Below are 20,590 nucleotides of genomic sequence, written 5' to 3' on the forward strand. Positions count from 1 at the left end.
CTCTCTAGAGCTGGAACTCCGGGGAGGGGGCGGGGTAGGGGGGGTGGGAGAGGGTGTCCAGGAAGACCCCTGAGGGAAGTCAGCCCTGAGTGATGGATAAGAAGACCTGGGAGTGGCAGCGTTGAATGGAGACTAAGCAAGAGCTGAGCACGATTCACGATTCACGTCCCAGGCCGTAGCTCTCCCCCGACCCCCTCCACCCCCAGAGAGGGGCTGGGAGGAGGGGAGCGACTGGGGGCGCCAGCGGGCAGGGAAGGGTGCCCCTCCTGTGGGCACGGGGCTGCAGGGACACAGCTCCTCAAGGGAGGGGCACCTGATCCAACTCTCCCTGCTGCTATTTACCAGAAGCTAAAAATAACCCAAGAGTGACAGGGAGATGGGGCCGATTTGTAATTTAAATAGCAACAGGATAAAGCAAGGAGCTGCAAGAGATCACATTCTGTCCTGAATTAAAAATGCAAAAACCGGGGGCAGAGAGCTGAGCTGGAGCTGGAGGAGGGGTCTGCTGCCAAAGGAAGCTGGAAGTTGGGGGGTGTCTATCTATTTTCCTTCCTTTGGGAAGGGCAGGGACCAGGCCCAGCCTGGAGATCCTTCCTCCCCTCAGGGACCCGAGGTTCTTGCTGACTAGGGAGTCAAAGGCCATGGAGGGCAGTGCCCAAAGGTGGGGCCAAGAGCAGTGCAGGGATTGGGATCCCAAAGCGGGGCTTCTCCAACCCTATTGTGGCGCACAGTGCTTGGGACATGCCCTCCCCCCTGCCCCAGTAGCTCATGTCCCCACCCCGGCACCAGAGGGACACAAGCCATTTGGGCATTTCGGAAGGAAGCTGGGAGGACCAGTTTGAAAGGGTGATTGTCCGGCATGCTGCCGACAATCCCGGGCCAAGCATCAGGAAGCCTGGCTTGGAGTCTCATTTTTGCTTCGATTGGTACAATTTCAGAGCAGAGCATTCAGAGGCGCCTGAAGGGTCTAGATCCCAAAGGCAAGGGTTGGAACAGGCTGGGGAAGACTTCTCTTCAAGGATATACAAAGTGGCTAGGGAAAGCATTAGGATGAGATTTGGCTTCTGCTAAGTTTGACTGTGCTTGACCAGTGCTCTTGACCTACAGATGTTTGCCGAGGGAAGGCTAGGCAGTGTTCATAGAGTACGTGGGGATTCAAGGGCTCCTGGGCGGTTCACTTCAAAGCCCTTTTTACTCTGTCAGGTTTCCAAGGGCCTGGACTTTATCTTTAAGGATCTTTTCTTTTGGCTCTAAATATACCTTTCTCTAGGAGGGGTAATAAGACAGGAGGCATGAGGACTGAAAGGTGGCTTCTGCAACTACAATGTATGACCTGGTAGATGAGGGTAGGAGGCTCTGGTGGCAGGGGCTTGCCTACAGCTCGGGTGGGAGGGAATGGCCCAGCGGGCCCAGAGTAATGAAAGAACCACCCAGGCTCCTCTCACCTCCCGCCTGGGGGCCTGGGGACCTGGGAGGTGCCCAGGGACAGTCTCCAAGAAAGATCGTGGTTTGAGGGACTGCCCTTGAACTTCCAGTGCTATCCTCACAGTGGGGGAGGATCCCAGCTCCCCACTCCCGATTTCTTCCTGCACATGGCTTTCATGAGGCTGCCCAGAAGGAGCCTAATCAAATTTCCATCTGTCACTAGCCAGGTGCACCTGCAGCCCTACTCAGGTACATCTGTCTCCTCTGTGGGGGCAGAGGCGTCGCACCTGGGCAGAGGCCAGCGATCGGCAAGTGCTGTTGGGGTTTGGATGGCTCCCAAGGGCTTCAGCAGGTGCCTAGTGGCTGAGGAGGGACTTAGATTCAAAAAGTTCCCCAGGTCACACCACAGCCCCTCGTGCAAGCCAGAAGCCAGTCTCCCTCCTTCTGCTCTCAGTCTGTTGGGTACCTTTATTCAGCATTTCTCCACTTCCATGGGAAGTTACTGAGCTCATACTATGCGCTCAGTGCGGAGTTAAGAGCAGCGCAGGGGTCAAGAATTTTGTAAGGAGACAAAAAACTGATGTGTATCAAAGGTCTCCTGATCTAGGAATATTTGGGGGGACAGAAGTAAATGTCAGAGATAAATCAGTGGAGTGAGAATGCTGGCTCTAGGACCACCTTCGAGACTTAGGTATTTATAAAATATTTTCATACAAATGAATAAGGAAAAACCTGGAGGCTGGGAAGGAGAGCCAAATGAATCAGGACAGAGAGATTTCAGAAATCATCTGGTCCAACCCAGAGATGTTAAGGGACGTGCCCAAAGTCTCACAGCGAAGGGCTGGAGTTCGAACCCATAGATCCTGCATCTGGGCCTCTTTTCACTTTCCCGCTTTTGTTTCTTGGGCCTGGGTTTGGAAGGATGGAGAACTTGACTGGTCAAGCCTGACGGGCAGACAGGCCAAGGAGAACATCACAGACGGAAGGGATTGGCACGGGTAAGGGTGGCATGTTAAGGCAAGTGTGAAAAAAAAGAGAAGCGATGTTTATTGAGCACCTACTGTGAGGCAAACACGGGCATAGTGTGAGCTGAGAGAAAATCTCCACAGGGAAAGCCTGGACAAAGAGGCAAAAAAAAAAAAAAAAAAAAGAAAGAAAGAAAGACAGACACTGGGAACCAGAGCATAAGGAGCCTCGAAGGTCAGGCCAAGGAGGGTGGCTGGGCTGGTTTTGAGAGCAGAGGCTGTCCAGATCGTGGGTTGAGCATTTCGTGCCCTGGTACATTTCTTTTCCCCAGCTCCCTCTTGCTCATCCAGGCCACTGAAAGTAGAACACCTTACCCTCTGGGGCCTCAACAAAGCCCAGAATAATTTTCTTACCCAGATTCCTCTTCCTGTGTGTATCTAGGTGCATTCTGAGGGGTCCCCAGCTCCCCAGTGCTGGCACATGTCGTCCTAGGAATGGTAAAGGGCGTCCTCCCCAGCACCGTGCACCTGTCCCTTCCAACCTTGTTCTCCCAACTCCACCTGGAAATTACTGGCTGCTTAGAGGAGCACAAGCCCAGGGGGATCCTGGTCCCACAGTCAGGACTGCTCTGCCTCTCAGAGCCTCCAGCCTGTCTGGTTTCCCCTTCACGAGTCACATTTCCTGCTCTCTGTTGCTCCAGGGCTGCCAGAAGCCTCAGACTAAAAACAAGCCCAGCCCCATTTCCTCTGTTTAACTGCTCAAGCTCCTTGCAGAATCCCTGGGAGAGGCATAAACGGCCCTGCAACAGTCGCCTTCTAAAAGAGGCCTTGGCCTGGCTGGCAGAGTCTCTGATGGGCTGCAGCACACAGGACCTGCCCAGAGAAATTCAGAGATGGAGGGAGAGCTGCAGAAAGGGGAGTGCCGAGCCTCGGAGTCATCACCATGCTATGTCTCAACCCCAGAGAGGCCAGGGATGTCTTATTGAAGGATACAGACTCTGGGGTGAGGTTCTTAATTCTACGGCTTACCATAGTGGTGACCTTGGAAAAGGAGCTTAGTAGTTTTGGGCCTCAGTTTCTCCATCTGTAAAAGGAGGAAAATAATAGGATAGGGTCGTCGTAAGGATTCCAAAGCTTCTGGCACAGAACTCTTCCAAGAAATATTAGCCATTGTTTTATCACTACTGGGTGTTAATTATTCATGACATAGCATGATTTATTAAACAAATATTTATTGAGAAATATTATGTCATGAGGGACACAAAGGTGACTATAGCACCAGATGGAGGTTTCCAAGGGCTTGGATGGCATCGTGTGCATTCCTGTGTCTGCAAGTTCTGTAGTGTAAATGTTTATTGAACTGAACTGACACCATTTCTGTCCTCGAGAAATTTACAGCTTTTCTGGGGTAACAAACACATACAAAGCTCAAGAACTAATTACAGAGCAATGTGGTTTAAAGAATGCTTGAGGAAGGGACGATTTCCCTCCCAGAACCAACCCTGACAATAAAGAGAAAGTGTATGCCTTACTATTTATTTACCAAATCTCCACAAAGGCCTCAAAGTCCAGCAGGCCTTTTTGCTATTTTTCAGACACATCGAGTATTTTCCTTACTCAGGGCCTCTGCCGCATCTGTTCCTTCTACCTAGAATGCTGTTCTCCCAAATAGTCATGTCATTTGCTCTCTTGATTCATTTAGGTCTGTTCTCAAATGTCACCTCCTCAGAGGAGCCTTCCCTGATCTCCTATCCAAGTAGGAGACCAAACTCTTTCCTCCTCATCAAACTCTTTCCCCTTCATTTTGGCTTCATTTTTCTCTATAGCACTTGTGACATTATTTCATATATTGTCTCCTAGGTGTCTTCCCCAGAATCTGAGCTGTGTGAGGTTGGAGCTCTTGTTCCTCGCTCATTATTACATGGTCTGATATAGTGCTTGATGCACAGAAGGCACTGAATAAATATTAACTGAACGGTTTCATTTGTAAACCCTTTTACCTCTTATTTAATCCTCACTAACCTCCATGAGCCCCATTATTACTCTCATGCTCCCTTCCATTTTACAGATAAGAAAACTGAGGCTCAGAAAAGCTCCCTGACATAGGTTCATCAGTCTGTCTGTTTACATCCTACCTTATTGGGTTGAAGATGACTCAGAGAAGTAACCCTCGCTGACCTGATCCAGTAAGTGGCAGAAACCGGACAGGAGCCCACATCTTCTGGCTCTGTTCTGGTTACTCCTTCCACTCCGCCGCTGTCCCACGAGCCCGGCCCTGCGTTATATGGTGTGATGCTCACAGAGGTGTGAAGGAGAGAGAGGAGTGTGGGGGCTGTCCACTGCCCGCCCGTTTACCCTCATAGTTGTGATGAAGCGGGAGATCATAGCAGGACCAAGAGGGGAAGAGCACAGAGAGTCTGAATGGAGAGGAAGGCTGGACTGAAGCTTGAGGTTCAGATTCCAGCCCAGGCAAGCCTGGCGGCTGACGGGCAGCCTCTGACTCGGGCTGTCTCCTGGCTGCTGGGCTGGGCTTGTCCTCACCTGCCTCCAGCCCTCCCATGCAGCTCCTCTTCCCAGCCAGCCTCCTGCCCCAGCCAGCGGAAGGCGCCTACGAGGCCTTGGTCCTCTTCTGGGGCAGCCGGCAGGCCGGCCGGCCTCTTGCAGGGCCCCCCGGTCAGGAAGTGCCGAAAGAGGAAGAGAGTCGCCGGGCAGGATGAGCGTACTGGGGGCTGGTCACAGTACCGGGGGAGGCTGCGATGAGGCCACAGCTCTGGGCCCCGCGGAGGCGCTGGGGACAGAAGAAGGGGAAAAGCCAGGGGCACTGAGGCAGATGTGGCGCTACCGCTCCTGGGACGTGCCACAGATCCCAGCCGAGGCCCCCCGGACACAGTAGGTACTCGAGGTGGCCCAGGAATGGGCAGCGGGACCTCTGGCCCTCTCTGAATCCTCTTTTCTCTCGGTTGGGGGTGGTGGAAAACGTGAGCTTGCCCACCTGTAGTCCAGCAGCTCTGCAGAGGCTCAGAAAAGGGCAAAGGGGCTCTTGACAGGGTGAGGAGATTTCTGATGTTTGAGTTGTTGGGGGACCGTGTGCTGGAGGCTGGGTTGTTGAGGGAGCTAACAGCAGAGGGGCTGGGAAGAAGAGCCTCCCGCGGGAGTGTGGTTTTGGGCATTGTAAGGCTGTGTAAGCAAACTCAGTGGGGTCTCCAGCTGCCTCTCTGGTCTCCTCCCTCGGAGCTTGGTGTCAGAACCATTGGGAAACTTCCTCAGAGGGACCCGTGCACCCCAGAAGGAAAGCGTCAGGCCCACTTGGGGATTTCAGTGCCCTCCTCCTGGTCCCCCCCCCCCCCCCCGGGCACCTCTGCTAGCTGGAAGGCTGTGCCGACCTCCCAGGTCAGACCTTCTCCAGGCCCACAGGAATCTTGAAGGACGCTGGGAGAAAGTTCTGAGCTTCTGGGTACCGGCTATTTCTCAAAACCACAGGCATGCCCATAGGTCACAGCCCTGAGCATTGGTTATATGTGGCTGGGTAAGGCTGGAAAATGGGCTGCCACGAAGCCCATTGGAGAGGGTGAAAGTGAAGGTGACACAGGATGTGGCTTTGCAGAGAGGAGAGCTAACAGAAACAGCGGGCAACTGATGTGGGCATCAGGGAGGCAGAGTTTGGGAGGAAGAGGACCATGTTCTCCAGGTTCCTGGCCTCTGTTGGTCAGCCTGGCAGGGGCTGTCAGAAGCTGCCCAGCTGCTGGTTCCCAGCACGTGTCCTGGCTGTGCCACCCCCAGGGGACTCTTCTGGTTCCAACTGCGTTCCTCATCTCCAGAGGTTGATGACCTCTGCTGCCTGTGGAGCTGTGTGTGTGTGTGTGTGTGTGCGCGCATCCTCGAGGCATGTTTCTGGGTGGATGGTACATGTACAAGAGGGACGTGGCCACCATAACTGTTCTCCTGGGGTGGCGGGGGAGGGGGGATCCTGTGAGCAGGAGAAAGATGTGTATGTTCCCTGTGGGTGTCTATCTTGGTGAATGAGAGTGTGGTCCTTCTGTGTGCATCTGTATGAGTGTGTAAGAGGCATGCCGGTGACTCCCATAGTGTAAGAGATGGAGAGGATTTATTGTATATTGTTGTGGGAAAACAACGATTGTGTTAGGCGTGTCCAAAAGGGTTGGAAACAACTGTGAACAGCTGAGGAGATGAATTTGTATGAGAACCGTGTATGTTCTCTGTTGGCGTGTGCTAGGGTCACTAAGTGACTTTGGTCCTGGTACGTATATGTCTGAGTGTGATGCCGGGGTGAGACGTGTTCTTAGTTTAAGTAATGAGTGAGCAGAAGTGTGTGTGAGAGGCGTGTGTGTTCTGCGTGTACGGGGAACACTGTATGACTTATGTTCCTGGGGGTGTGATTTGGGAGAGCCAAGGGGGTAAGGGCGGAGACTGTATGAGTGGTTGTGAGCAGGCATGGGGTGTGCAAGAGAGTTATCAGCACCGGTGTGACTGGGGCAGAGTGGTGGTGACAGCTGCCCCGTCAGGGGTTCACTCGTGAGCGTGTAGGTTGTTCAGGGCGGGGCTGAGAGGAGGAAAAGATCGTGTGTGCCTGGGTGTGCTCATTGCCCGCGTGTGAGACCCCAGGAAATACTGTGGGATCCAGGGGGACCAGCCTAGGGGTGGGGAGGCGGGACCTACAGGGTCCCGCCCTTCCCGGGCTCCTCCCTCTCCTGGCCGCCGAGGCGGGTGGCGGCGCGGCCGGCGGCCGGCAGAGGGCGCCGCGAGCCGGTGCCGCCGCGCAGCCGAGGGGGCGTGCTCGGCGGCGGGCAGGCAGCGGCCCGGCCAGCTATGCGGGGTCCTGCGGCCGCGGCTGGCGGCACTTCCTGGAGTGGCGGCGGCCGCTTCCCGGGCACCTGGGCGTGGGGCGCGGGGGCGCGCGGCGCGGGGCGGGCGGAGCGAGGGCGCGCCATGGTCGCGGCAGGCGGCGCGGAGCCGGCGTGCTAAGCCCCGGCCGCCGGCCCGGCATGGGCGTCTCCCGCGGGCCCGCCGCCGGCCGGGGCTAGGGCCGGATGGAGCCGCGGGACGGCAGCCCCGAGGCCCGGAGCAGCGACTCGGAGTCGGCCTCCGCCTCGTCCAGTGGCTCCGAGCACGACGCGGGTCCCGAGCCGGACAAGGCGCCGCGCCGCCTCAACAAGCGGCGCTTCCCCGGGCTGCGTCTCTTCGGGCACAGGTGAGCGCGGCGGCAGCGGGGTGGGCACCGCGGCACCGGTCGGACACCGCGCCGGGCTCCAGGAGGAGCCGTCTCCGGACTGACAGCGAGGGGAGGTCTCCGCCCGGCGCCGGCCGGATGGGCTGAGTTGGCTTGGCTCCGCGTCGGGGTCAGCTCCTAGAGTCCCGGCACTGGCACCGGGTGGGAGTCATTCGCTGACACCCGCGGCTTAGCGCACCTCCTCTGTGGTACCAAGGCAGGGTCTGCTTCCAACTTGCCTGCGGGGTAGGACCAGCAGGTAGGGTCCCCCCTGACTGGCCGCTCGCCCGTTCTGGGCACTGAGAGAACAGGGCCTCCTCTGAGCCCCCTGGCAGCAGTGAGGTGGGGAAGGTGTCACGGCCGCCCCCAACCCCTGCGCCTCGGTGGGGCGGTTTGCCTACCACCACTGCACGGCATCTGCAGAACATGGCCTCTGTTGATACCGGCTGTCCCAGAACACTGGCAACTGAGCTAATTGCTCATCACTGTAAGCCTCTCGTTGAGGTTGAGGGTGCTTGGCCACCTGTTCTATATTGCTCTTAATTAGTGGAGAGACCCTACCCTCTACCTTTGCCAGGCGGTAGGCATTGCTCTCCCTACCCCCATCCCGCTCTTGCTGGGTGAAGGATGGGGTGGGCAGCAGTCTGAAATCTGCGCTGTGGCTCTTCAGGCTCTGTGCTGCCTCCTCCTCCTCCGGCACACCAAATGTCACTGTCTTATGCCTGGGACGGGGTTGACCAGGACTCTGGTGAGGAACTGGGGGAGGGTGTGGAAAGGTGGAAGGCAGGCAGCTCATGGCATGTGTGCCCGCGTTGGCTGGGAGTCCTTCCTGCCATGCAGCCCTGGTGTAAGGTGAGGGTAGGTGGAGCCCCAGGAGGACCCCACCTGGTTCCTTGGGCTTTTTCCTGACTGACCCCTGCCCTTATCATTGGCCAGGGAGCTTGCAACCAATCAGCTAAGGACCCCAGAGCCAACTCAGGCTGGACTCTGACCATTTGGAGCCTGCCCAAAGCCTCCCTCTCACTTTTCTTCAGTTGCCCTGGCTTTGTGGCATTCGGCACACCCCCTCCTCGAGCTTTGCCCTGACCCTTCCCAGGGTAGACTTTACCCACCAATAACATGGGCAGTTTTCTCCTGTTGTGCGGCTTGGCAAACCTGTAATGCTGACCTGTGCCCTCTGCCAGCCTTACCGTGGCCAGGGCCCTGTTCTTTGTGTCTGTGTCACCAAGCACACCCAGAGATCAGGATTCTCACACTGCCAGATGGAGCTCTGTGGGCTCTTGTGAAGCCACACAAGCTTCGGTGCCATATAAAACGGGGCAGGGTGCAAGGCTTCCAGTACCTCATTCTGTCACCCACAGCCCTACAAGATGGAGCAGTTTACACCCAGCCCTGCAGGATGTAGCCTCCAGTGTTCACAAGCTCCGGAGGGGAGGGAGGGGCTCCGCCAGAGGCTTCCTGTCCCTGCCCACAGGGTACCAAGTGTCGTGCTCTTGAGACCTGTAGCTGTGCCCCTCCTGAAGGGCACAGGTTAGTGCAGGTGGGGTGAACCTCAGGCACGTTCAGGGGGGAAAGAACAAGAAGCAAGAGAACCAACAAATACCTTTACGTAATTCTCCAAGCAGGAGAGGTGGGACTTTTCCATTTTTATGGATAAGGAAAAACACAGGCTCAAAGACATAAGTGGTTTGCCCAGAATCACCCAGCAAAGAAAAAGGAGCGATAGTTTGAACTGCAGTCCAAAACCCTTTCTCTAGACCAGGTTCCTGAACAGAACATCACAATGACCTAGGGAGCTTTAGGAAATTCAGATTTCTAGATCGTATCCTTAGCATGCCTAACTCATCAGTGCTGGAGATGGGGCCTGGACGGGGTTTTGTTGTTGTTGTTGTTGTTTTTAAGCTTCACAAGTGTTTCTAATATGCTCCTGGGTTTGAGGACCAAAGTATGACATCACTCTGGGGATGGTAAGTGATCTGATAGGTGCTTAATGAGAAGAAAATCAAACAGTGATCTGGAAGTAAGAAGTGTCTCTGTGTAGTAGCTGTGCTGGGCAGTGGGGCATTCAGAAATGAATATATTTGGAGACCCCATAGCCAGGGAGAGGGCAGTGAGAGAAGACTCTACTGACAGGCCTGGGAGCTCAAGAGACTCAGATGCCCACTGGGGCTGACCTCCTCCGCCTTGCTTGGGTTGTAGGGAAGGGCAGACATTTGGAATAGTACACTTGTTTTGGACCTGGCGGCTTGAATGTTTTTTATCTCATCCAGCCACCTTTGCTGGTTTCCATTTTCAGGTGAAAGTCCCCAGTGCCCTAGCTGAAGCCAGCCCCTCACCTCCATCTTTTCCTCAGGCTCCATGTTCATCCTTAACCAGGCTCTTGCTTCTCCTTGGGCTTCTACCCTCTGCATTTAGGCCTTCCTCACACCTTGGGGCTGAGGGACCTGATAAGTGAATTGACAGTGGCTAGAAGGGAGGACCAAAGATAACAAATAGATTGGCGGTGGCTGCTGTATTCCGTCTTGGCTTGGTGGTTGAGTTCTATAATCAGCACTCTGCTGTGGGCTTGGGAGGGGCAGTGGTGGTACCCAGGCCGCGCGTTTGCCATCCCCGAGCTAGGCAGGTAGAACAGTCTCTGAATGGCAGCCTCTTTGTCAGGTTTTTCCTTAAAGTGCATCTCAGACCCCCACAACTGGTTTCACCCTCTTGGAATCTGGGGAGCAGTAAGAATCTCTTCTCTTTTAGCATAGCAAGACAAAAAGCTTGGCTATGATCCAGCCCAGTTCCACCTCATGGATCCTTGCTGGGAACCATCAGCCCCTCCTGGAAGAGTCCGTATAGGCCCTGCCCTAATCCCAGGACAAATGGGTTTTCCTCTGTCCTTATCCTTCAGATCCTATTGGCCTAGGGGGTAGTCAGTCACAAATGGGAGGCAAATTGACTCCTGTCCCCTCCTGCTCTTCCAGGGCACACCTAGAGAGAGGACTCGCTTAGCCCCTGGCTGGGTCCCAGCAGCCTGACCCTGGGCAGGTCGCACAGCCTGTGGTTTAACTGGTTTTGCACCTCAGGGGCATCAGAAATTACTTGGCGCTTCACACACCCAGACATAAGGAGCCTGGGCCTCCAGAGCCCCTGGGAGCCTGAGCATTGGCTCTGCCACCCCTGCCCTTCCTTAGTGCTCAAAGTCCTTAGTTCCCAGAGGGCATGAAATGCACCTGTGGAACAAGTTTGAGACAATAGGTCCCATTGAGAGGTGATGCCGCATGGCCCCAAGTGAGCCGGGGCTTGAAGTCCAGACCAGTAGAGGGTGTCCGCTGGGCTGCCTGAGCTGAAGTTTGGGTTGGTTTCTGCAGTGGTTGGGCGGCACGTATTGAGGGATGCCTCTTGCAGAGCAAAAACCCCTGTCCGTGGTGCCAGGATGTCTGGGAGCAAAGGGGCCTCTTTGAGTGGTTTGTCCTACTCAGGCTAATACTGGGAGTGGCCCAGATGCAAGTCAGAGTCCCTGGGTTCCTGCCAGCTGGAGAAGAAAAAGTGACCCCGGTTGCTGAGCTGTGTGTCAGTTTACCCCATTCTGCTGTGCATGCCCCCACCCCCACCGGTAATGTCATATGCGAGCATGGAGCTGGCGGAGGTCAGGAACTGGAATGGGTCTCTCTCTCTCTCACTCTCTCTCTCTATCTTCCTTTGCTGCCACACACCCGCCTGAGGCTCTGGCTCATAAGTCAGGGGAGGGGATGGGCAACTCTTATCAATTTCTGTCTGTGTCATACTCGGAAAAGGTCAGATCTCAAGATGTGGAGCCGCCCCAGCTCCCAAAGAGAGCAGGAGAATGGTGTCCTCCCAGGCAAGGATGGAAGAAGGACTGAGTGACCCTCGTCAGAAAGCCTTGGCCCTGGGCAGCGGGAGGTAGGGGCAAGAGAATCAGACCATCCTTCCTCGGCTTCCTGGAGCCCTCTCCAGAATTTACCAGTCATTCCCCCCAAGCAGAGAAGAAGGGAGTGGGCACACTGGCTCTGAGACTTGGCCTGTGCTGGGCTCCAGGAGAAGCAGAGGTCGGGTCCCTATATCCCTGCAAAGGCTAGAGAGAGTTTCAAGGTCCAGAAGCTGATGGGCAACTTGTCCTTGCAGTATTGCTAGAGTGACACAGGGGGGCGACAGCTACCATTGTGGAGAGGGAGGTGGAAGGGGAGATTCTTCCTGGAGCCAGTCCACTTGTACCAAACACCTGCTGTGGGTGGACCCACAGCCACCGCCCACCGGCCGGTTACCTGATACCCCACCTGCCAGGACAGAGCCGGTCAGAAGGAGGCAGAAGGCAAGCCCTTTGGGAGCCCTCCACAGCACCTGGCCCAGCCCCTTCCCTGCCCTAAACATTGAGGCCCAGTGATGTGGCCCTGACTGGGCCAAGGTCTCACAGCCAGCTAGGGGTTATCTGGGACACCAGCACCAGTCCCCTGACTCCAGTATTAGGTCAGTTTGTACCACATCTTAGGACCCCACAGCCTTCCTTGTGTTCCGAGGAATCCTCCCCATCCAGCACATTCCACCCCACCTCCACCTGTCCTCCTCCCTGCCCCCTCTGCCTCTCCTTCTGATGGCTGCTGCCGCCACCTGAGTAGTTCTCAAAGTCATCACGGGAGACAGCGTGGGTAAGAAGGGGAAGCTGTCGCACCTGTGTCTAGGCTTAGCAGCGGCCCTTGTTCCTGGGTGAGATGAGTGGGTGGTGCCAAGCACTCATTTCTTGCTCCCCTGGACTGCTTTCTCTGTTTCCTTTGTGGAGGCCTTGATACCCTTAGGGCACCCCCAGAGTTCTCGGCATGGGACCTGCCTGGCACTCTAGTCAGGGCTGGCAGCCTTGGAAGGTAGTTTCGTGTGGGGAAGAGTAGGCCAGAGCAGTGACCAGGCGACCTCGAGGAACTAGCTACCCATCTGCCCTCTTTCCTTTTTGCCCCCTTCCTCAGCTGAGACACAAGGGACCCAGTCAGGTGGTGGAGAGCAGGTTTGAGTGAGACCAGGGACTCTGTGGCCCAGGGAGAGGAGGGGGTCACAACCACTCCCGCCCTCCCCCACACTCCCCTGCATCCAGGCATGTCATGTGCAAGCTCATCTTCGTCTGCCAGTTAACAGTTGTTTTCATGTACTCCTTAGAACAATCTCGTAGTTGGTTTTATTCCCATTTTACAGAGGAGGAACAAAGGCTCAAAGAGGTCAGAGGCCTGGCCCGGGAATCACGCAGCTCCCACTGGATCTTTTCAGAACACAGGCCGTCCTACTTACTAGCACCCTTTTCTTCTGTTTTAGTTTCCCAGGCCCAAACTGGTAGAGCCCAAAAAGGGGCTTGAGTGCTCTGTGAGATGAAGAGATTTGTGTCTTGTGTGGGAGTGAAGACCCATGAGACGTCCTGCTCCTGGACCCCAAGAGAGAACTGCCACCAGGATCCCATCTGCAGGGGGAGCAAGGGTGGGCTAGGGGGGACCCTTGGGAATGGGACTACGAGAGAATGAGGGAGAATGGGTTGGGAGCCGGTTGTCCTGGGCTCCCCAGCTGGGTGTGGAGTAGAGGGGCAAGTCTGTGATCTTTTGTTTTGCTTTCAAAGCACAGGTTGCAGAAGACTCGAGACATGTGCAAAGGAACCCTTGATATCACCCTGAGGTCACAGGTGGCCTGTGGCCTGTGGCCTGGGGAGAGGTGCTGGGGAGGAGAGCACAGTGCACTGGGCCTCACTTGTACTCAGCGCCTCACAGTGAGAGGTCTGAAGAGAGAGGAAGGGCCCCAGAACCCTCTCCCTCCCTTTCAAAGACCTCCTCCCCCTTGCTCCTGGCAGAGCGCCAGTCCAGAGCTCCCACGTAGAGGCCTCTCCCCTGCCAGGGCTGAGCCCGATCTCAGCACATGCCAAAATAGCTGTCTGGGAGACCGGGCCTGCGCCGCCCACGCCCCAGCATCAGCATCTCGCGGGTTAACAGCTTGCCTGGCTCTCCGCCCCCCCTTCCCCAGCTTGCTGACATTTTACTAAGGCGGGGGTGGTTGTGAAAGGGAGCAAGCTGGTTCCTGCTCCCCAGCCCACACAGACACCCCACTGACACAACCTGCCACCCGCTCACCCCCACTCTGGAAGGCATCCTTTGGGGGGAGACCTTCCGGCCTCACAGACACGGGGTTCTTACTATGAGACAGTGTAAGGAACACAGTTGGGGTTCCATGCCGCTGCTGAAACCCATCCTCGGAAGATGCAGGGCAACCCCAGGGAGCCGTTCTCCCTCGGGGGCTGGGGAGGGCGTTTTTAAAGAGTTATTTTAAAAATCTTTTAAAAACCACAAAATATTTTACAATTAGAAAAGCGTACAGAATCATGAAACACCCACCGCTTCGGTCAAATCTTACCGTTGTGCTGTATCTGCTTTAGATGGAGGTAGAGGCCCCATGTGTCCCTCCCCAGAGGAAACCGCAATCCTGTGTTTTGGTATTTGTATTCTCAGGCCTTTTAAAAAATGTTTCCTACATAGGTGTGTCTGTCTGTAGCAACAGGTAGTACTGTTCTGTGTGGTTCTGCACTGGATTTATTTATTTATTTATTTTTAAAAAGATTTTATTTATTTATTTAACAGAGAGAGATCACAAGTAGGCAGAGAAGCAGGCAGAGAGAGAGAGAGGAGGAAGCAGGCTCCCTGCTGAGCAGAGAGCCCGATGCGGGACTCGATCCCAGGACCCTGAGATCATGACCTGAGCCGAAGGCAGCGGCTTAACCCACTGAGCCACCCAGGCGCCCCTCTGCACTGGATTTAAATGGCATGCTGTACCTATTCGGAATTAAGGGTTTTTTCCTCCATATCATTGTGGAGATTTAGGCGTCTTGAGACCTCAGCTCTGGTGTGCCCATTTGGGCTGCAGTGTACTAATCCTTTCTGAAACTGTCAGACAGCCTGTTTGCCCAGTACCCTGCTGATGGAAGTCCGGGCGCAGGCGGGGTCTTTGCCCTGGAAGCAGTCCTTCAGGGACTGTTCCAGTCCACAGCTCCTCGTGTGTTCGGGCCGCTGGTGCTTGGTGACACGGTGGTGTATTTTCCCTCTAGACAGCCATTGTCAAGCTGCGCTCCAGAGTGGCTGTCCTAATGTTTAGGCCTCTGGAGTTAATTTCCTGTCTTGAAAGTTTTGGTCAACTGAGGAATGGGTTTCCATGAACAAACTTTCCAGCTCCCGTGAGCAAGACAGGGAGGTGTTAACCCCAGGTATCAGGTGAGGAAATCGAGGCTCAGGGTGAGAGACCTGACGAGGTCCTGTAGCTGGTCAGAGATGGAACCCCTCTGGACCTTTGGGTCCACATCCTTGCAAAAGCTCTTTGTCTCCTGCAACTTCTCCAAGAGATTTTAGGCACAGTGTCTGCCTCGAAGGCAGGAAAAGGTCCTGTGAGTGGTGCATGGAGGCAGGGCTGGGGAGTCGTGGGGGAGGGGTTGACAGCTGATTCTGAGAAGATCTAGGGGATGGAGGAGGGAGCAACATGGACAGAAAGCTCAGAAAGGGAGTTAAATTTTTTTTTTTTTAAGATTTTTATTTTATTTATTTGACAGACAGAGATCACAAGTAGGTGGAGAGGCAGACAGAGAGAGAAAGAGGAGAAGCAGGCTCCCCGCTGAGAAGAGAGCCCCATGCAGGGCTCATCCCAGGACCTTGGATCATGACCTGAGCCGAAGGCAGAAGCCTTAAACCATTGAGCTACCCAGGCGCCCCGGGAGTTAAATTTTGAATGAGGGATGATGGTGCATGCTGCTCCAAGCAGATGGGGAATGGGAGCCTGCTGCAGTTACAGGAGAAGGCAACAAGAGGTCTCAGCCACAGCCACGAGGGAAGAAGGACCTGGGGGCCAGCAGGGTGTTGGGAGACACTAAGAGATATGGGCAACCCTGTCAGGGATCAGTTTCAGTGTGTGCCTCTGAGACACAAGAGCGCAGCCCAAACCAGCAACTTGTCCCTCCAGTGCCGGCGGGAAGGCCTCGGGAGCTGGCCAGCCTCTGGGTCGGTGTGCCCTGAAGCTCTGTGCTCTCAGTTTCATCCAGGCAGCAGAGCCTGGACCATTCACTTTTTCCTCCATTCACTCTTCGGTCCTCGTCCGGCACTTCTAGACCTTGGGGATGCAATTACAGGCAGTTCCTGGTCTCCAGGGGCCCACAGTCTGGTGTGGGATACAGGCTTGCAAACTAGTGCTAATGGCTGAGAATAACAGAGAGAGGGCCCAAGCGTGGGAGCAGCTCACCACCCCGCCCCCCTGGGAGAGGGGGCTGGGAGGAACTTTCCAGCAGAGCCAGTGTCTGAGCCAACTCTGAAAAGACAAGAAGAAGAAGATGAGAGAGGTCACTAAGCACAAGATGGGAATGGCGTTTCAGATAGACTACTGGGTGCCAGAGGCCAAGCACAGAGAACCCCTTCCAGAGGTGGGGAGTGAGGGGTTTGAAGCATGGACCTAGAGCAGACTCCTGGGCTGGAACCCCAGCTCTGCCACTTCCTAGCTGTATGGCCACAGGCAAGTTATTTAATCTCTTTGTTCCTTAGTTTCCTCACCTATAAAATGGGGATAATGCTACTACTAATTTTAATGAGGTTCAATGAGTTTAAATTTGTAAAATGCTTAGAACAGTGCCTGGCACAAAGCACGTTATGTGTCTGTCAAATAAAATGTAAGAAAGTACGGAAGAGGAGAGGCCAGTTGTGTCCAGGCCAAGGGCTTTGCGTTGTGCTCACCGGACACTGGAAGGCCAGTTGGGTCGGCGGGCGCTCTGGAACGACCTGTGGTGCCGGTGGCAGGATGGCTTGAAGGGGAGACCCTAAAGGAATGAGCCTGTCATTCCACAGACATTTCTCCCAGGCTTTGCAGGAGCCAGACCATGAGACAGGGACTCGGGACACCAAGGAGCTCAGACCAGGGGCTTGGCCCCAGCCCCCAAGCATCTGAGTCACCCTTCCTCTCCCCTCCTTGCCCACACCCCTCATGTTGCCATGTCCCGCTGTCCAGGCTTCATAAGGAAAGCCATGGAGAGCGGGAGTGGGCAGTGGCACCCAGCCCTGACAGGGGTCTCTGCTGGTCACTCTTCGGGTCCTCTGGAGAGGAGAGGAAGATAGCTGCTGGAACAAAGGCTGTTGCCATCCCCTTGTGCCCAACAAAGAGAAGTGGCCTGGGCCGGCCTGGGCCTTGTGGTCAGCCCTTGGGTGCGGTACCTGAGGCAGAGGAAGCCCTTTTCTTCCCTCATGGCTCTCGCCCCTCCCCCACGGAATTCCCTTTTCCTTCCTCCTGAGCTGATCAGTGGTAAACACTGGACTCCCTGCCAGGCGCTGTGCTCTCCAGCCCCCCCCCCGCCCCACAACATACAGCCCCTGGGCCCTGGCCCCCAGCAGCTTGTGGCCTGGTGGCCAGTGGGGTTGGGAGAGAAACAAGGCATATGGATTTGAAAGAATGAGGGCTCCAGGGGTCCAGAGACCGAGAAGAAGCCGAATAATTAGAGTGAGGTGACCGGTGGGAGTGGTATCTTCTTGGCTGGGCAGCTGTGAGCAGGGGGGAAGGGGCCAGTATTCCAGGCAGAAGGTGGGCTGTGCGCAGCCAGAGTGCAGGACAGAGGAGAGGATGGCTGGGTTAGAACCCGGTTTTTGTCAGCATAGGAGGCTGAGTTACTGCCGCACGGAAACCACATTTGCCAGGCCAGAGGATTTGGAGTTCCTTCTGAACTAGTGGTTCCCAAAGTCCTGGGGGTGCCCTCGACCCTTGCAGAGGGTTGGAGCTATCAACACTATTTGCAGAATTGTACTTTCAGAGCTACCCTGGCTCATGCCCTTTTCACCACGTTAACAGTCGTACCCACGCCTCAGAGGCAAGGGTGGAGTGAAATAGCTTGGAACTTGGGCACAAACCGAGGCAGTGGCCCCAACGTAGACTGGAAGCCGTTGTATGCCTCCCGCTCACGACAGCAAGATGCAACAAAAAGTATTAACTTTACAAAGTCCAAATCCTCGAGTCTACCTCTTTCCACATATTCTGTGTGGAGGAGGCAGTTTTGCTGCAATCCGGACTGTGACGGTTGTCTTGAAAAGCAGGTTTGGGGTTTTTTTAAGATTTTTTTTTTTTTTAATTTATTTGACAGAGATCACAAGTAGGCAGAGAGGCAGGCAGAGAGAGGGGGAAGCAGGCTCCCTGCTGAGCAGAGAGCCAATGCGGGCCTCAATCCCAGGTGATCGTGACCTGGGTGATCGTGACCTGAGCCAAAGGCAGAGGCTTTAACCCACTGAGCCACCCAGGCGCCCCTTGAAAAGCAGCTTTGTAGCTGAGTTGCAAGCTGTGCGAGTTAACGTGTTTTAAGGAATACCATTTTAACATGAAAGAACACCTGACAGACAGAAGTCTTCAGACTTGGGTATCTGGCAGACATATTCTCAGAAATGAATGAAGTGAGCTTGCCACTTCAAAACCAGTATCAGTATTTGTTGCTAATGGTAAACTTTGAGCCTTAGAAAAGCAAAAACTAGAATTTTAGAAACCTTGTATCCACTGTCTAGGGCCTGACAGCTTCCCAGGACTTTAAGGACTTTTCTGAGGAGACCAGTGGTGATGTTAGCAAGTGTGAGTTCTTGATTTTGTATAAGGAAATGTGTCAACATTTGGCAGATCTGCATAACTCACTAAAATATATTTTCCAATGCTCGATGTTACAGAATTCAGAATACAAGAGTGAAAAGTTCATTGATGGGGCGCCTGGGTGGCTCAGTGGGTTAAAGCCTCTGCCTTCAGTCCAGGTCATGATCTCAGGGTCCTGGGATGGAGCCCCGTATCAGGCTCTCTGCTCAGTAGGGAGCCTGCTTCCCTTCCTCTCTCTCTGCCTGCCTCTCTGCCTACTTGTGATCTCTGTCTGTCAAATGAATAGATAAAATCTTAAAAAAAAAAAAAAAAAGTTCATTGATACAGTTTCAGACTCCACATAGCCACTAACCTTTAAGAAACGACCACTTGTCATATTGTGATATAGTGGCAAAGAAGAACATCCATCACTGCCTGAAAAGCCCATTAAAATACTTATCTTCTAATGACATGTCAGAGGGAGGCAGAATTTTCTTCACATGCTCTACTGAAACGTATCACAACAGACTGGCTGCAGAGGCAGTTGGGGAATCCAGCTGTTTTCTATTAAACCAGAAATTAAAGAGATTTGCAAAAATTAAAACAATGACACTCCTCTAGCTATTTTTTTTTTTAAGAAAATACAGTTTGTGTTTTAAAAGAAAAGTATGTGTTATTTATGTTAACACATAATGAGCTTATTGGGGGGTTTTGATTTTGTTTTTATTTTTGTTTTAAGATTTTATTTAGTTATTTGAGAGAGAAGCACACAGAGAGAACACAAGCAGGGGGACAGGGAGAAGCAGGCTCCCCGCTGAGCAGGGAACCCGACAGGAGGCACGATCCCAGGACCTTGTGATCATGACCTGACCCAAAGGCAGGCACTTAACAGACTGAGGTACCCAGGAGTTTATTGTTTTTAGATGAGTCCATATATTTTAAATCTCTCTGTTTTAATTTCTTTTTATTTTATTTATTTATTTGACAGAGAGACAGCGAGAACAGGAGCACAAACAGGGAGTGGGAGAGGGAGAAGTAGGCTTCCCACTGAGCAGGGAGCCCGATGGGGGCTCCATCCTGACCTGAGCCAAGGCAGAAGGCAGCTTCTTAACAACTGAGCCACCCAGGCGCCCCCTCAGTTTTAATTACTAATACGGTAAAGAGCAGTAGCTCTAACCCCCGTAAACAAAATCTTTTGGGGATCGTCAGTAATTTTAAAGAGTGTCAAGGGGTGGTGGACGTGTGAGGGCTGCCACTCTCGACCCTAGAGAGCCAGGAGTATAAGCTGGAGAGGGGTGGCATTCTGGACAGTGTGAGTGTGACATGGGCTGGCCTCTCCGGGACATGAGCAGGGCAGCTCTGGCAGGCCCCCTTGGCAGGGCCGGGAGACCTGGGTTGATCAGCCCCAGGTTAGCCACTTCTGAGCTCGGACAGTCCCGGGCCTCCGGGAGCCTCAGGTGGCCCTGTTGATTTAGCTGGGACCATAATGCCCCCCGCGCGGGAGAATCATAAGCGTCCTGTCTGATAATGCTTATGAAAACATGCTTTGTAAGTGGTGAAAGCCTCGACACATATGTTTTTGTGGTTATTCTGATGGGCACCAGTGATTAGCTGTCTCATATGCTTGCTCCAGACCCCAGAACACCTATCCAGTGGGTACGAGAGGACATACGGTGGCCAGAGGGGGCACGACCCACCCCCCACTTCTGCTTCCCCAAACCTCCAGGAGCTAAGGCAGGGGCTGTGTGTGCTCTGCCGGGTGCCAGGTGGAGGGGAGGCCAATGGGCTATTGCTCAGCCTGGCTCTGGGAACTTTGGGAAGAGAAGCCAGGAGGCAGGACTGATATGTGTGTGCCCGCCCGCCCACCGGCCGCCTGCTTGCTGCAGGGCCTGGAGCCACCGCTGGGAGAGGAAGTGCAGTTGGTTACCAATGGGGTTATTTTCATAACGGCTGCTCAGGCAGGGGGGAGGAGGGTGGCGAGGGGGAGGGGGCAGAGCAGCAGCCACAGCGCTGGCTCTCCAAACTAGGACTTGCTCAGCCAGAGGCCAGCAGCCTGGAGCTGGAGCCAGAGCTGGGGCTCGCCTGCCCAAGGGACCCCAGGGCCCCACCCGCTCGGCCACCTCGTGCCTGCCACCCTGCCTTCTAGATCAGGTCAAAGGGGACTCCTCCCCATCCCTCCTCCCCAACCCTTCCTTGCCTTCTGCTTCTTCCTTCCTGTATCTGTCAGGGTGGGTCTGGGGAGGAAGGGATCTGGGTGGGTCCACGCACCACCACTCCTGGATGAGGCTCTGAAGCATTCGGAAAAGGGGAGGGAAGGGAAGGGAAAGGAAAGGGTGGGCTGGGCTCCTGCACCCACCGGACCCTGTGGAGGTAAACATTA

At 54.6% G+C, this 20,590-nt stretch overlaps 1 protein-coding gene across 11 annotated transcripts in view; it reads left to right on the forward strand.

The window, feature by feature from the left end:
• DGKZ (diacylglycerol kinase zeta) overlaps positions 1–20,590 on the forward strand; it is a 42,123-nt gene that overhangs the window by 4,436 nt on the left and 17,097 nt on the right. For 3 of the 11 annotated variants that reach the window (XM_059141007.1, XM_059141006.1, XM_059141008.1), the window contains exon 1: positions 7,326–7,599. The exons of 2 other annotated variants lie outside the window; for them this stretch is intronic. In XM_059141007.1, coding sequence (XP_058996990.1) covers positions 7,439–7,599 — 161 coding nt within the window. In that variant the 5' untranslated portion in view covers positions 7,326–7,438. Of the gene's footprint in view, positions 1–5,088; positions 5,280–7,325; positions 7,600–20,227; positions 20,362–20,590 lie in introns of those variants that run through there. 6 more of the 11 variants (XM_059140983.1, XM_059141001.1, XM_059141000.1 and 3 more) reach the window with 3 other exon arrangements.

The sequence above is a fragment of the Mustela lutreola genome, chromosome 1 (genome assembly GCF_030435805.1).
Source record: "Mustela lutreola isolate mMusLut2 chromosome 1, mMusLut2.pri, whole genome shotgun sequence".
NCBI lineage: Eukaryota > Metazoa > Chordata > Mammalia > Carnivora > Mustelidae > Mustela > Mustela lutreola.